This window comes from Panthera uncia, chromosome D2, assembly GCF_023721935.1.
Source record: "Panthera uncia isolate 11264 chromosome D2, Puncia_PCG_1.0, whole genome shotgun sequence".
NCBI classification, from domain to species: domain Eukaryota; kingdom Metazoa; phylum Chordata; class Mammalia; order Carnivora; family Felidae; genus Panthera; species Panthera uncia.
This window is the reverse complement of record NC_064818.1, coordinates 56823235-56838597: the sequence shown is the minus strand read 5'-3', so window position 1 is coordinate 56838597 and position 15363 is coordinate 56823235. Positions and strand designations below refer to the sequence as shown.

Sequence of the window (15363 nt, the reverse complement as noted above, 5' to 3'; positions counted from 1 at the left end):
GATGGGAATCATCTTATGTTCATATTACCTATACCACTGAGATGAAGGGGTGTGTGTGTGTGTGTGTATAATATGGTCTGGGGCTTTAGGCCAGCTGTTATCCCGGGATCTAACAGGTGGCTTCTCCCTGAACAGTCAAGGGTGAAGAAGGACCCAAAGCCTTTGCCATTTTTGTCTTAAAACATTCATCTTGTTGATATAAAAGAGCTCTTTCAGCCCTTTAGCAAATACTGAACTCCTATGTGCCAGGCATTTTTCTAGGTTCCAGGAGTATGGTCATGTCCCAACATGGTCCCTGTTATCCCAGAGTTTACAGTCTAATTGGGAAGAGAAGGGACAGATTTTAAGAAAAGAAGTTCTGCTTCTTTGGATGTGTTGAGTCATAGTATGTTGTCAGGCAGTTCTAAATGCATGGAGACCTGGGTTGGTGATAGTGCTTGGGGATCATCAGGGCATAGGCCGTAGCTGAAATGATGACAATGATGAAAATAAGGGTGAGTACAGTCCTAAGATGAAGACGACTCCTAAAACATATCCATGTTTAGGGGGTCCTTGGAAATAGAGTGATCCACAAGTACATGGAGAAGAGAGAGGGAAAGATCACAGGGGAATGCTAGCTCTTGGAAGCCAAAAGAAAGATAATTGTTCCTTTATATTGGGACATTTATGGCCCAGACAGTGTTAATCCTCAGGAAATGTCTCTAAGGTAAGTATTGTTACCTCCATTTTACACATGAAAAAACAGACTCTCAGAGTTGGAAGATCATGAAGCCTGATGCTAACCATCCCAGGATTTAAAAACAAACTATGCAGCATCCCTGAGAATGGGGATGTTCAAAGAGTGAACTATGAGAAACAACCTGGTTCCTGAAAATATGGCTACTTTAGGGTCAGCCGCTCATCAGTATCCTCAGGTCCTCAGCATCCCTCCCTAGCTTTTCCAAGCGAGTGTTCCAAGAATTTGGCCCCACCAGTGGAGATCAGACACACTCCCATGCCAGCTTGCAGTACACCTAGCAGACAAAGGGCTTTACACTGTTAGGGGCAATTGGTACTACAATTATCTGTGCAGTCTGCCCAACTCCATGTTTGGGAGGTACCATTTGCCATCACTTCCACATCTGATACTCCAGCTCCATGGCAGCTAAGTACATGTGGGCCCCCAGAATCTGCCACCACACGTAAACAGCATGACATGGTTTGTGCCATGCAGTGCTTGACATTCGGGTTGCACTATTCAGGGATTCTGAATCAGTAGACGCATGTACTCTGCCAGAAGCCAATTCAATGCTTTCAGAGCAGCCAGCAACACTGGTGTGGTGTACATGCTGTATCCACCTTTATGCATCTCAGGATATGACTGACCTCTGTTGTGACACAATTGTGGGTCACAAAATGTTAATTGGAGTTTAAGTACTGAGATCACCACACGTGGGGCTGTGCAAACCATGGTCCAAGCGCACATGATCTCAAAGGGGTTCAAATGACCACCTAACGCAACTGATAACAGTTCTCTTCAGAGAACTGGACTCCACCCTGATTGTTATACTTGGAGTGACCGACTAGATCCCCAAGTTCTGTGAGGCTGAGGCATATGACCGACTCAGTGAAGATGGAAAGCTGGTTCTTCTATGCTACAGCTATCCACCACTGGGAAGCACTTCTTGTTCCACCAGCAGCATTCCTGAGGCTTGCCTCTGAAGCCCTGCATCACACATCAAAAACAATCCCGCAATGAGCAACTACCGCGCTGGCAAACCCATAAATGGAAGACTGCTTGACTGCAAGTGCTGTGAGGAATTTAGGGGAAAGCTCCGGAAATCAGGAGTTACATTCTTTACTCAACAACAGCGTCACATCCTTGTCTTTAGTGATTTCCTGGAACAGGTGTACAAAGAGCTGAGCCTGACTTGTCTATGGCAGATGATCAGTCATTAAAACATAAAAGGACTATAAAACTTAATGCATCAGTGGGCCTACTAGTGCAGGATTCTTTCTAGTTTTTCGGATTCCGCAACATTTGAATCATTGGTGGTTTTTGCCAACGCCAGTTCAGCGGGTGGTGGTTGGAGGATAGATGGCAGAGGTTTGAAGAAAGGTAAAATGTACACGGGGTGGAGACGATGTGAAATTTAGAAAATGACTTGAAAGGATTGGACAGCTTATGGTTTTGAAGACTCGAATAACAAGTGGGTTCTCTCAGCCAGGAAAATGCCCAGAGGGCTTAACGGATTGAAGCCGACCTCCCACACTCCCTCTCTGGTCGCTAGCTGGCCCGCCTCCGGGAGAAGCCGGGGTAGAGCTTTTCCTGTGGCCGTTACCGGAAGTGACGCATACTTCTCGCGAGAAGAGAGACGCGCGAGCCTCGGCGGCCCGGAACCGGCCTCGGAACAGCGGCGGAACCTGAGGTCGCTTGCCCTCCCGCCCCATGGAGCGGCCCCCAGGGCTGCGGCCGGGTGCGGGCGGGCCCTGGGAGATGCGCGAGCGGCTGGGCACCGGCGGCTTCGGGAATGTCTGCCTGTACCAGCATCGGGTGAGGTGGGGCGCGAGAGGGAGCGGCGGTGGGTGTTTGTCAGAGCGTCTTTGGGACACAGTGACACTCAGTACGTGAGGGATTGTCGGTGAGCCTTTGGACAGCACTGTGGTCCGGTGAGCCTGTGTGAGTGAGTGTGTGATACTGTGCTTGCGAGTCTGGTGACTGAGTCCGAGGTTGTATCCGAGGTCCTGGGTCAGTGTGTGTGAGATAGAGCTCTGAGGGGGAACTTTTGGTACGGATGTCAAGATGTGAGAAATTGTTTACCGGGTGTGACGGTGCGTATGTGTGTCTCTGAATGTAGAGTGCCGGGGTGTGCGAGGCAGATGCACATAAGGCTTTGTATTGTGAGCACGAATGGGTGAGGAAGGGGGCTGTCTGTTGGAATGTGCGTGTTCATGCGTGTGCTTGGAGGCTACTTGATATCTGTAGGGGTTTGGAGTAGACAAGGAAGGTTTCATGGTGGGTCCCCAGTTAAGCTTTTGGAAGCATCGGGTAGGCTTCAGACTTGGGGATGCCTTCTGGGTAGGGAACAGTGTGAGGATCAGCTGGTGAAATGATCGTGGCTTCCTAAGGGAAGGAAGTAGATTGGGTGTGAGGTGCTCTAGTGGGTGGAAGACAGGTAACATCAGACTCAAGAATTTTGCTTTGATTTAGTTGTAAATGTTTAACCATTGTAGCAGGAGTTAATAATCATGTTTGAGCTATGCATCTTTCGACATACCTATAAAAGCTATGAACCCTTTCCCCAGAAAAATGAGCAATTGCACATCCCCACCACCTAACGCATTGCCCTTTGAGGAGGGTCATGCTCTTCTGAATAACGTATAAACCTTTTAGAGATATAGACCCTTGACTAATAATCCTTGCAGGATAGCCTTTGTTTTGTCATCTGTAAAATGGTTATAATAATTATGTACATCATGGGTCTGAGAGTTAAATAAGATACTGTTTGTAAAACTAAGTACAGAACCTGGCCTAAGATAAGCCCTCAAATGTTAGCTCCTGCTGCTGCTGTGTTGTTACTATTATCATCATCTTAGCCATTATTAATGGACCTTAAAAAAGGAAATGTCCAGATAAAAGTGGTGTTCCTGGAAGTGTTTGTTTGTAAAAGGTAAATCTGAGTGAAAAACATGGGACAGGATGAGCAATGAAAATATTATTAAAATGTTTGCAATCGGCCTGTGAATAGAGACTTGAATTCAAGATTTGCTGTCTTAAGGAGTAGGGGGGGGCGGAGATGGGAGTATCTGGGAGGAATAGACATGCTTGTGGGGCACAGTGGCAAATGTCACTGATAGAACTGAGGAAGTTTTGTGAAGCAGCTTTCTAGATTGAGCATAGGAGGTAATCTTGGAGAGAGGGAGAATGGGAGGTGGAGGACTAAGGCATTAAGCACTTTGACAGCAAGATAAGCAGTAAATTTAATAATTTTCACCGTCAGAGAAGACATGAGGCACTCCAAGAGAGAAGGGGGAGCCAAGTACTTCCAGTGGAATGTTGCCTGTGGCCTTGTTATCTAAGCCTGGTCATAAGAAAAGAAAAAATATATGCTTATTAGCATGCTTTTGTGACTGCTTTTCTTGGTCCCTGACTGGGGATAGATCAACACAGCACTTTTTTAACAAAGTTGTGGTAAAGTATATAATGTAAAATTTACCGTTTTTAGCTATTTTTCAGTGTACAGTTCAGTGGCATTAAGTACATTCACGTTGGTGTGCAACCATCGCCACCATCCATTTCCAGAACTTTTTCATCTTACCAAACTGAAACTCTGTACCCATTAAACAATACCTCCCCATTTCCTCCTTCCCCTGCCAGCTAGCAATCACCTTTCTACTTTCTGTCTCTATGGAATTCACTACTTTTTTTTTAAGTTTATTTATTTATTTTGAGAGAGAGAGAGAGAGAGAGCGCGCGCGCCAGCACAAGAGCAAGCAGGGGAGGGGCAGAGAGAAAGGGAGATAGAGAGGATCCCAAGCAGTCTCTGCGCTCCCAGCACAGAGCCCGACGTGCGGCTTGAACTCACGAACCGTGAGATCATGACCTGAGCTGAAACCAAGAGTCGGACGCTTAACCAACTGAGCCACCCAGGTGCCCTAGAATTCATTACTTTCTAAATGGAAGAGATTTGGGTTCTTCTAGAATCTTAGAAATCTCTCAGGAACTTTCCACGTGTCTAGACTGGCTCTTCCCCCAAACTGGGACATTTGATGCCTGGGCCTATAGTGAAAAGAGAAGAAATACTCTGTGCTAACAGCATCATTACTTTTCCAAGCCAGACTTAGAATTGGCCCATAACAAATTTCAAGATCCTTGGGTTTTAGTAGAAGCCACATCTCAGTATTTTATCTACATCACTTAAATCACAATGAGGGAGAGAAAAGGATATGAGATGGTTTATTTATCTGATTATTATGCTGGGTGCTGATGGTACCCAGGTCAACAAAAGTAGTATTTGCTGCCCTTAAGTAGATTTCAAGTGTAGTGAGAGGGGCAAATACAGAAACACTCAAGTACAATGTGGTAACCTATATAACAAAGGTATTTATAAAGTTATATGGAAACATGACAAAAATAACCAAAGAATTCTTCCTAGGGAACAGAGTAGCACTTCTCAAAGTATATTTGGAAAAACTAATCCTGTGAAATGCTTTGAAAAAAGGATACTGTGGTCAAATACATTGGGTAAATGCTGCATGTACTATTGTTTCATTTGGAGAATCATAATCCACATTAGCATCTTAAAAGCTCTGAGAAATACTTTACAAACTAATTTAACTTTGTATTTTCCAATTTTTTATTGTGGTAAAATAGAAATAACGTTTACCATTTTTGCCATTTTTAAATGTACAGTTCTGTGGCATTACGTACATTCACATTGTTATGCAACAGTCGCCGCTGTCTCTGGAATATTCCCATTTTTAAGGGCTTAATGTTGTTCATGGTTGTACCGCATTGTCTCCATGGTGGTAAAAGCTTACATGGGACCCAGCTAGAGCCAGGTGCCTGCTCAAAACAAAAGAAAGATTGAAGGGAGTGAGGACTGTAGTTAGGCTAGATTGTAGTGTGTCCCAATTCCTTTCTTCTTTCTCTGTACATGGACTGTTTTATCTCTAGCTTGTTCCCCTCACCATCCCTCTGCTCCCATTTAGAATATTCCATACAACCTATATCTTGCTTCCTCATCCATATACTATATTTTTTTTCCTCCTGTTTGGTCCTGACGGCTATTCCTGGGCTGCATTTTTACTGTTGCCAGAATGTGATGAGGTCTGGCTGTTCCCTGTAATGTGCATCAGGTTGGACTTAATTTCAGTCAGAATTGGCTAAATGACTAGGCCAAGGCAAGAGCTATTAGGTTCATTTTATAGTTATAGAAACAGAAGTATAACCATTGTTAGCATTTTTTAAATATCATTTGAAATGTAAAGATTAGGAACAAATTTTGGAGTTGTTGTTGTTGTTAGGTTTGGTCATATTAAAACTATTTCTTGCTGGTAAGGCCAGGTGGCCCTGAATTATCCATTTCATTCCAGTTATGCTGAAGGCTGGGGCCCTTGTTAGCTATTTTGACTAAGCCCAAAAAGGAGTTTGTTGGGGAGACAAGTCTTTGTAATTTTCTAGCTGTATATAGGAGACAGTGTTCTAAAGAGAGAGACCTGTAATGGGATCAGCCTCAGTCACTTCGCTTGTGTGCTTTGATGTGTTTGAAATTTGATTGATTTTTTTCTTCTCAAGCCAACTTAAGACCTCAGAGTCTCACTTTTCATAACTTGTAACTTTTCTGAGTATTTCTAAACAAAAATTGTTAGTTCCCTAAGTACCTTGGTGACAGGTGTGACTTTTTCTTAAATCGCTGAAAAAAGTGAAAGAGGTTTGAGTTCACTCTATAAAGAAGTGTTCATTTAATTCTTATTAAAATCTTCAACTCTAAATATGTTAATACAAGAGGACTTTTCTTTTTTTTCCTCTGAGAGAAAAAATGTATATGTCTGTCTGATATTCTTGGGCATTTGACCTGTTAGGATTTTCTCTCCTGTATTTAAAAAAAATTTTTTTATTATGTTTTTAATTTTAATTTCAGTATAGTTAACATACAGTGTTATGTTAGTTTCAGGTGTACATTATAGTGATTCAACAATTCTGTACATTATTCAGTGCTTATTATGATGTGTACTCTTTAATCCCCATCATCTGTTCCACCCATCCCTCCACCCACCTCCCCTTCTAGTAACCATGAATTTGTTCTCTATAGTTGAGAGTATGTTTCTTGGTTTGTCTTTCTTTGCTTGTTTTGTTTCTTAAATTCCATATAGGAGTGAAATCATATGGTATGTGCCTTTCTCTGACTGACATTTCATTTAGCATTATATTCTCTAGCTCCATCCATGTTGTTGAAAATGGCCAGATTTCATTCCTTTTTTTATGACTAATATTCCATTGTATACCACATCTTCCTTATCCATTTACCTATTGATGGACATTTGAGCTGCTTCCATAATTTGGCTATTGTAAATAATGCTGTAGTAAACATAGGGGTGCCTGTATCCCTTTGAATTAGTGTTTTTGTATTTTTGGGGTAAATACCCAGTAGTGGAATTACTTCTTCGTAGCGTAGTTCTGTTGACTTTTTGAGGTACCTCTATACTATTTTCCACAGTGGTTGCACGAGTTTGCATTCCCACCAACAGTGCACGGGGTTTTTCTTCATCTCCTTGCCAATACTTGTTGTTTCTTGTGTTTTTTATTTTAGCCATCCTGACAGGTGTGAGATGATATCTCATTGTAGTTTTGATTTGCATTTCCCTGATGATGAGTGATGTTGAGCACCTTTTCACATATCTATTGGCCATCTGTGTATCTTCTTTGGGGAACTGTCTAATCATGTCTTCTGCTTATTTTTTTTGGGGGGGGGACTCCTCCTCTGCTTATTTTTTAATTGGATTATTTGTCTTTTGTGTGTTCAAGTATATCAGTTTTTACATGTTTTGGATACTAACCATTTATCAGATATGTCACTTACAAATATCTTCTCCCATTCAATAGGTTACCTTTTAGTTTTGTTGTTTCCTTTGCTGTGCAGAAGCTTTTAATTTTGATACAGTCCTAATAGTTTTTTCTTTGATTTCCCTTTCCTCGGGAGACATCAAGAAAAATGTTTCTGTGGCTGATGTCAGAGAAAGTACTGCCTGTGTTCTCTTTCAGGATTTTTATGGTTTCATGTCTCACATTTATGTCTAATCCATTTTGAATTTATTTTTGTTTATGGTGTAAGAAAGTGGTCCAGTTTCATTCTTTTGTAACTGTCCAGTTTTCCTAACACCATTTGTTGAAGAGACTATCTTTTTCCCAATGCATATTCTTGCCTCCTTTGTCGTAGATTAATTGAGCATATAATCGTGGGTTTATTTCTGGGATCTTGTTCCATTGATCTATGTATGTATCTATGTATCTATTTTTGTGCCAATACCATTCTGTTTTGGTTACTGCAGCTTTGAATATAACTTGAAATCTGAAATCATGATACTTCCAATTTTATTTTCATTTTTCAAGATTGCTTTGACTATTCAAAGTCTTTTGTGGTTCCATACAAGTTTTAGGATTATTTGTTCTAGTTCTATGAAAATGCTGTTGGTATTTTGATAGGGATTGCATTAAGTCTGTAGATTTCTTTGTGTAGTATAGACAATTTAACAATATTTGTTCTTCCAGTGCATGGGCATGGAATGTCTTTTGATTTCTTTGTGTTGTCTTTAATTTCTTTCATCAATGTTTTATAGTTTTCAGAGTACAGGTCTTTCACCTCTTTGGTTAAGTTTATTCCTAGGTATTATTTTTGGTGCATTTGTAAACGGGATTGTTTTCTTTCTAAAAAAATTTTTTTAAATGTTTTTATTTTTGAGAGAGAGGTAGAGCACGAGTGGGGGAGGGACAGAGAGAGAGGGAGACACAGAATCTGAAGCAGGCTCTAGGCTCTGAGCTGTCAGCACAGAGCCCAATTTGGGGCTCAAACCCATGAACCATGAGATCATGACCTGAGCTGAAGTCGGACGCTTAACCGTCTGAGCTACCCAGGTGCCCCTAAACGTGATTGTTTTCTTAATTTCTCTTTCTGCTGCTTCATTATTAGTGTATGGAGATGCAACAGATTTCTGAATATTGATTTTATATCCTGTGACTTTACTGAATTCATTTATTAGTTATGGTAGGTTTTTTTTGTGGCATCTTTAGGGTTTCCTGTGTATAGTGTCATGTCGTCTGCAAATAGTAAAAGTTATACTTCTTCCTTGCTAATTTGGATGCCTTTTATTTCTTTTTGTGGTCTGATTACTATGGCTAGGACTGTGTTGAATAAAAGTGGTGGGAATGGACATCCTTGTCTTGTTCCTGACCTTAGAGGAAAAGCTCTCAGTTTTTTCCTATTGAGTATGATGTTTGCTGTGGATTTTCATATTATGGAGGCTGAGGTGAAGGTCAGTTTTAAAGCATTGGTTTAATCGACTCAGTGTTTACCTAGCAAAAGCATGGCTCAAGAGCGCCTTGGATAAATCTGTTTAATTAGTAAAGCTAAAGAGTTTTGTTTCCCCAGATTGGCATGTCTTTGATGACAAGCAAATCTGCACAAGAACCTAATTAATATATTTTTCTATGTTGATTTTCTATTTTGGCAGGAACTTGATGTCAAAATAGCAATTAAGTCATGTCGTGTAGAACTAAGTACCAAAAACAGAGAACGGTGGTGCCATGAAATCCAGATCATGAAGAAGTAAGTGTATTTGATGACTTATATTTCCCTAGTTCTGCAGCCTAGCCTGATGTCATCATAGGGAAGGAGGGTAGAAATACATTCTTCTCAGGATCTTTTTGGGAACATATTTTTTTTCTTTCTTATCAAATATATATGTTCTATTTAAAATAATAACATCACATTATGATTAAGTAGGTTTAGTTTTAAAAGTCAGCTAGATATTATCAGACTCCATTCTCTGAGAGCAGAATCTTTTTCTTTTGAATATTGGGCAGTGTTCATCTATTATACTTTCTAGTTAAATATAATCACTACTCTCTTTACTTTTGTTGAATAGTGTATCTATTGCTTTGTACACAATTACCCCAAAACTTAGTGGCTTAAAATGACAAACATTGGGGTGCCTGGGTAGTTCAGTTAGTCATGATCTCGTGGTTCATGAGTTTGAGCCCCACATCAGGCTCTGTGCTGACAGCTCAGAGCCTGGAGCGTACTTCAGATTCTGTGTCTCCGTCTCTTTCTGCCACTCCCCTGCTTGCACTCTGTCTCTCTCTCTGTATCCCTCTTTCAAAAATAAGCATTAAAAAAATTTTTTTTAATATAAATTGAGGCACATTAAAAGTAAAAAAAAAAATGACAGACATTTAGGGGTGCCTGACTGGCTCCGTTGGAAGAGCCTGTGACTCGTGATATTGGGGTCATGAGTTCAAGCCCCACATTGGGTGTAGAGATTACTTAAAAAAAAAAAAAAAAAAAAAAGACAAACATTTAGTGTTTCACAGTTTCTGTAGTTTAGGAATTTGTGAGTGACTTAGCTTAGTGGTTCTGACTCAGAACATCCCTTCTGAAAAATCCCAAAATGTTGACTGGAGCTGCAGTCATCCAAAGGCTTGAGTGGGGCTGGAGTATCCACTTCCAAGCTAATTTATACGGCTGTTGACTAGAGGTGTCAGTTGCTCGTCATATGGGCTCTGTGTAGTGAAGCTTGGATATTTTCATGACATGGCAGCTAGTTTTCCCCAAAGTGAGTGATCTGAGAGAGAGAGCAAGGTGAAAGCAGACATCTTTTATGATCTTTCCTCAGAAGTAATATCTTTTCTACAACATTCTGTTTGTTAGAAATGAGTCACCAAGTACATACAGCCTACACTCAAGGGAAGGAGAAGAATTAAGCTCTTAAAGGAAGAAGTGGGCATGTTTTAAAACCTGCACAAGTAGTGTGTTAAGCGCTTTACAGATAATCCTTCCATTTGTCACAGATACCCTGTGTGTTTAGGTATTATCCTGATTTTATAGATGAGAAGGTTGAAGCTCATAGAGTCATACAACTGGTAGCTAATGAAGTCTAGATTTGAAATAAGTACTTTCTGACTCCAGTGTCTTTTCTCAGTTCACTGAAATGGCACTCAAACTTGGCTATCTGGCAGAATGACCAGGAAACTTTGCTAACAATATAAATTCTCAGGCTCTACACATGGAGAGTCTGTTTCCCTAGGTCCCTAGGAGCTGGTGATGTATTCCAGTTTTGAGATCCATTGCATGATGATGATGCTGATGATGCTGATAATACCTGGGATGATATATTGTTAAGTTAAAAAAAAGGTGTTAGAAAACAGTATATAGTGAGATTTAACATTTATTTTAAAATGTGTTTAAAAAATAAAATAAAATAAAATAAAATGTGTTTATGTACAGATTGAAACTAGAAGGAAACATGCCATAATTTTAATATACCACCCCAGCGTGACATTGTAAGTGATTATGAGAGAACCAGTATGATACAGGCTTTGGAGCCATACTACCAGATTCGAATCCTTACTTGACCACCTCCTTTCTGTGTGATCCTATATTACTTAGCCAGTTTGTGCTTCAGTTTTCTCCTGTGTGATGAGACTATTAATAAATCTACCTATAGTAGGATTATTTTGATAAGTAAATGAGTTAATATATGTAAAGTGGGTAATGGCATTATTTATTATAAATAATGCCAGCCTTTCTTCCCCTCACTGCCCCCCAATTAACTACCATTTCAAATCCAATCCCTTTTCATTGGAAAAATTTTTTTAATTATAATATTTTCTCCTTCTTGTTAGGTTGAACCATGCCAACGTTGTAAAGGCCTGTGATGTACCTGAGGAGTTGAATTTTTTAATTAATGATGTTCCTCTTCTAGCAATGGAATACTGTTCTGGCGGAGATCTCCGGAAGGTAGTGTGGATGTTTTAAGATGATGAGTTAGTAAATCATGAACCTTAGCAATGTTTGAATCATATTTAATATGATAATCTAGAATAAGGTCAGTAAACTGTGGCCTGTTACCTGTACTATGGCTGCTTTCTTACTATACCGTCAGAGTTGAGCAGTTGTGACAGAGACCGTGTGGCCTTTAAAGCCTAAAGTATTTACTGTATGGCCCTTTACTGGGAACATTTGTGTCTTTTTGTAGGTGGTGGTGTTTGCAGGATGGGACTGGATTGATGGTGTTAGACCAAAATATCAATGTCTAAGGTGTTTATAAAGAAGTTGTTTTCAAAAACAAACAAGTTGTTTTTTCTATTGCAAATCTTTCTCATCTCATTTTAAATATGCCCTATGGCTACTTTTATATATGTGAGGTTTTGTCCAGCCTTTTTCAGTTTCAGAGACTTTCCTCCTTTATCTTTATTTATTTATGTAAGTCTTAACATAAAGTCCTCAGTATGGGTTTCGTAATTTTCCCCCTCTTATATTTTCTTAATTATAACTTCTTATTTGAATATTCTATTAAAGTATAGTGATTAATGTATTGCTACTACAGACAAGCTATATTGACATTATATACTTTTAGACTTCTTTTTTTTTTTTCTTCAGCTACTCAACAAACCAGAAAATTGCTGTGGGCTTAAAGAAAGCCAGATACTTTCTTTACTGAGTGATATAGGTATGTAATCAGTTTGAAAATACCATCATAATTTAATTTGGTTTATAAAAGTTTCTACATATTGAGAATTAAGGAGAATCTTTTATGTACTGCACAAAGCCTACATTTTTACCATCTATAAGAAAGAAAAATTTAACTGTTGCTGCTGATACTAAAACTAGGATATTGAATTTTTGTTTTATGCTAGGGGTCCATTTTTGACAAATAGATGTTCCAATTACAGATAAAAAAAAATAGTGTGAAATGACCTTATTCAATTTTACTCTCCCTTCCTGTGTGCTTAACATAGTAATTTTATTTACCAGTGGCATTGCATCTCATGGTCATAGGTTTTCAAGTCAACTCTTAGGATGAAATCTCTTTTTAATCAGAATTACTCCTGAAAAATCTCTAAAATTATCTTCACTTAGGCCCATGGAAGAAGTTCAGAGGCCAAGGATATGTTTCCCTGTATATTTTGATTTTGCCTCTTTTCCTAGGTCATGAAGACCAAGTCTAGTTGAAGAGGGTGATTTAGGTGGGAAGGAAAACAAGAGGGATTTTCTCAATTGATCAATAAGGATTTTCTCAATTCCTTGTTCCATTTTTTAATGTTCATTTTCATAAAGTAACATATATATAATTCTGCAGTATTGTTTAATGTTCTTGGATTTTCTGCGGAGAGAATCTTAACTGCTATAATATCATTAATCATATAGTTATGATGGTCTGTGTAAATTTGAGCATCAGATGGGTGCCTGGCTGGCTCAGTCAGAGGAACATATGACTCTTGATCTCAGAGTCATGAATTTGAGCCCTATGTTGGATGTAGAGATTACTTAAATAAAAAGAAAAAAAAAAAAAAACTTCAAAAAGTTTGATTGTCAGAGCAGATCTGTACAAAATGTGAGTTTATTTATTTATTTATTTATTTATTGAGAGAGAGAGAGAGAGAGAGAGAGCTCGTGAGTAGGGAAGAGGCAGACGGAGAGGGAGGGGGAGAGAGAATCTTAAGCAGGCTCCACACCCAACATGGAGCCCAAGGCGGGGCTCCATCTCATGACTGTGAGATCATGACCTGACTGAAATCAAGAGTTGGACACTTAACCGACTGAGCCACCCAGGCTTCCTGAGATGAATTTATTTTTAATTCAGTGTTTCTGTTAACCTCAAAATACATTTTAAATTTTATTTAGGGTCTGGGATCCGATATTTGCATGAAAACAAAATCATACATCGTGATCTAAAACCTGAAAACATAGTTCTTCAGGATGTTGGTGGAAAGGTAGGTGAAACCTGAAGAAATATTACATGCCATTTGAATACAGTCTCCTTGGTGTAATTAGTGTTTGAAGTTTGTGCCCTTCCACAGCATTTTATACTTTTTCTATCCCAGGCCTTACAACACTGAACTGTGGTTTTATGTTTAGTTGTTTGTCTCCTCTGCTAACACAGGGGCTTCATTAGAGACAGAACACCTATCTTGCTCACTTCTGTTTTCTAACAGAGTATCTAGTAGAGATAATAGATAGTGAGTAAAAATAATTTGTTAATCCCTTACATAGAACATCCAGCACCCACACATACATCCTAGATTTACTTTAAGGGGGAAAAAATATGTTTACTTAACTGCATTTCTTACTTAAGAAAGAATAAATTCATTCTCCTCCCCCAAAAGTCCTAAGTTCTATATTTAAGTAAAATTCAAAATCTTGATTTTTTCAGATTCTTAAATGGGTCATCATGAGAAGACCCAGAAATTGTGAATTGACTTCTGGAATACTTGTATTTATCAGAATAATTTGAATAGTTTTTTTTGCAGCTAGCACCCAGGTTCCATACTAATAAAGATGTAAAGCCAAGAGTCTGAACCTTGAATTGGATTGTGTGGTCTTTAGTGAATGATACGTGGTGGTCAGTTGGAGGTGATGAAATCTTACTGGTGGTGCTTCTTTTAGGAGCCTTTCGTGTATGCTTGGCAACCAACCATTTCTGCTTTCTTTGTATCTAAAGACTTCAGGATATTCTGGAAGTTAGATAGGTCTTTACTCATTCAGTGGTATGATGCTTTTTCAAGTTTGGAAGTCATCCTTACCTTTGCCTTGTGGGTTAATGGATCAAGTTTATTTTGAATATACCAAAATAAAAATTAATAGCCAGTCTATACTTAATTTTTACCATGTATCAGGCACTGTGTTAAATTCTTTTTTTTATTATTTCATTGAATCCTAATAACAATTCTGGTGAAGTAAGGATTGTTAGTAATACCATTATTTGGGAAACTAAATACAATGAGAGAAGTTAAGTAACTTGATCAAGATCACATAAGTGGTGGAGCTCAGGCTTGAAATATGTTTGTCATATTCCAGAGCCCAAGCTCTTTCTCACCACCCACTCCAGAGCCTTATAAGGACACGGTTGCCTTTCCCTTTCCAATTTCTCAGTCATTTAATTCTTATTATATTGCAGATTATGCATAAAATAATTGATCTGGGATATGCCAAAGATGTTGATCAAGGAAGTCTGTGTACGTCTTTTGTGGGAACACTGCAATATCTGGTGAGACATGTATTGTTTCTTTGAATTTAAGTGTACAGGATTCATGTTCTTATTTCTGAAGGTCATGAATATAGTAGGTCAAAAATAAAGTAGCTTTTCTCTTATAGTATTGACACTTAAAGCTTTTTTTTTTTTTCCTTTTTAAGGCCCCAGAGCTCTTTGAGAACAAGCCTTATACAGCTACTGTTGATTACTGGAGCTTTGGGACCATGGTGTTTGAATGTATTGCTGGATATAGGCCCTTTTTGCATCATCTGCAGCCATTTACCTGGTAAGAAATGGGAGAGAACTTTGGTGTGCTTAATGGGAATGGAAATTTTAAGTTACATGCTTTTTTTTCTTCCATCCCTCTTTATATGGTGTAATTACCTTTTAAATACATAATTGAATAAAACTACATGGCAAAAAATCTTAGAATGTTTGTGAGAATCAGGTTGTCAATGAGGTAACTTGTATTATAGGCATGAGAAGATTAAGAAGAAGGATCCAAAGTGTATATTTGCATGTGAAGAGATGACAGGAGAAGTTCGGTTTAGTAGCCATTTACCTCAACCAAATAGCCTTTGTAGGTAAGTATATTGTAGTTGAGGAAGTTCACCTCTTGGTTCTTTGGGTTAT

At 39.0% G+C, this 15363-nt stretch overlaps 1 protein-coding gene across 4 annotated transcripts in view; it reads left to right on the top strand.

Moving 5' to 3' along the window:
• The first annotated feature begins 2318 nt into the window (after positions 1-2318).
• The window catches only part of CHUK (component of inhibitor of nuclear factor kappa B kinase complex), a 41645-nt gene continuing 28600 nt past the window's right edge, over positions 2319-15363 (top strand). For 3 of the 4 annotated variants that reach the window (XR_007460775.1, XM_049645569.1, XM_049645568.1), the window contains exons 1-8: positions 2319-2533; positions 9211-9305; positions 11381-11495; positions 12138-12207; positions 13383-13471; positions 14656-14745; positions 14892-15016; positions 15207-15314. Coding sequence is in view for 3 of the 4 variants with exons in the window: in XM_049645569.1 (XP_049501526.1) it covers positions 2429-2533; positions 9211-9305; positions 11381-11495; positions 12138-12207; positions 13383-13471; positions 14656-14745; positions 14892-15016; positions 15207-15314 (797 nt within the window). In the remaining variant the exon portion in view is untranslated. The remainder of the gene's footprint in view (positions 2534-9210; positions 9306-11380; positions 11496-12137; positions 12208-13382; positions 13472-14655; positions 14746-14891; positions 15017-15206; positions 15315-15363) is intronic. The other variant, XM_049645570.1, reaches the window with a different exon arrangement.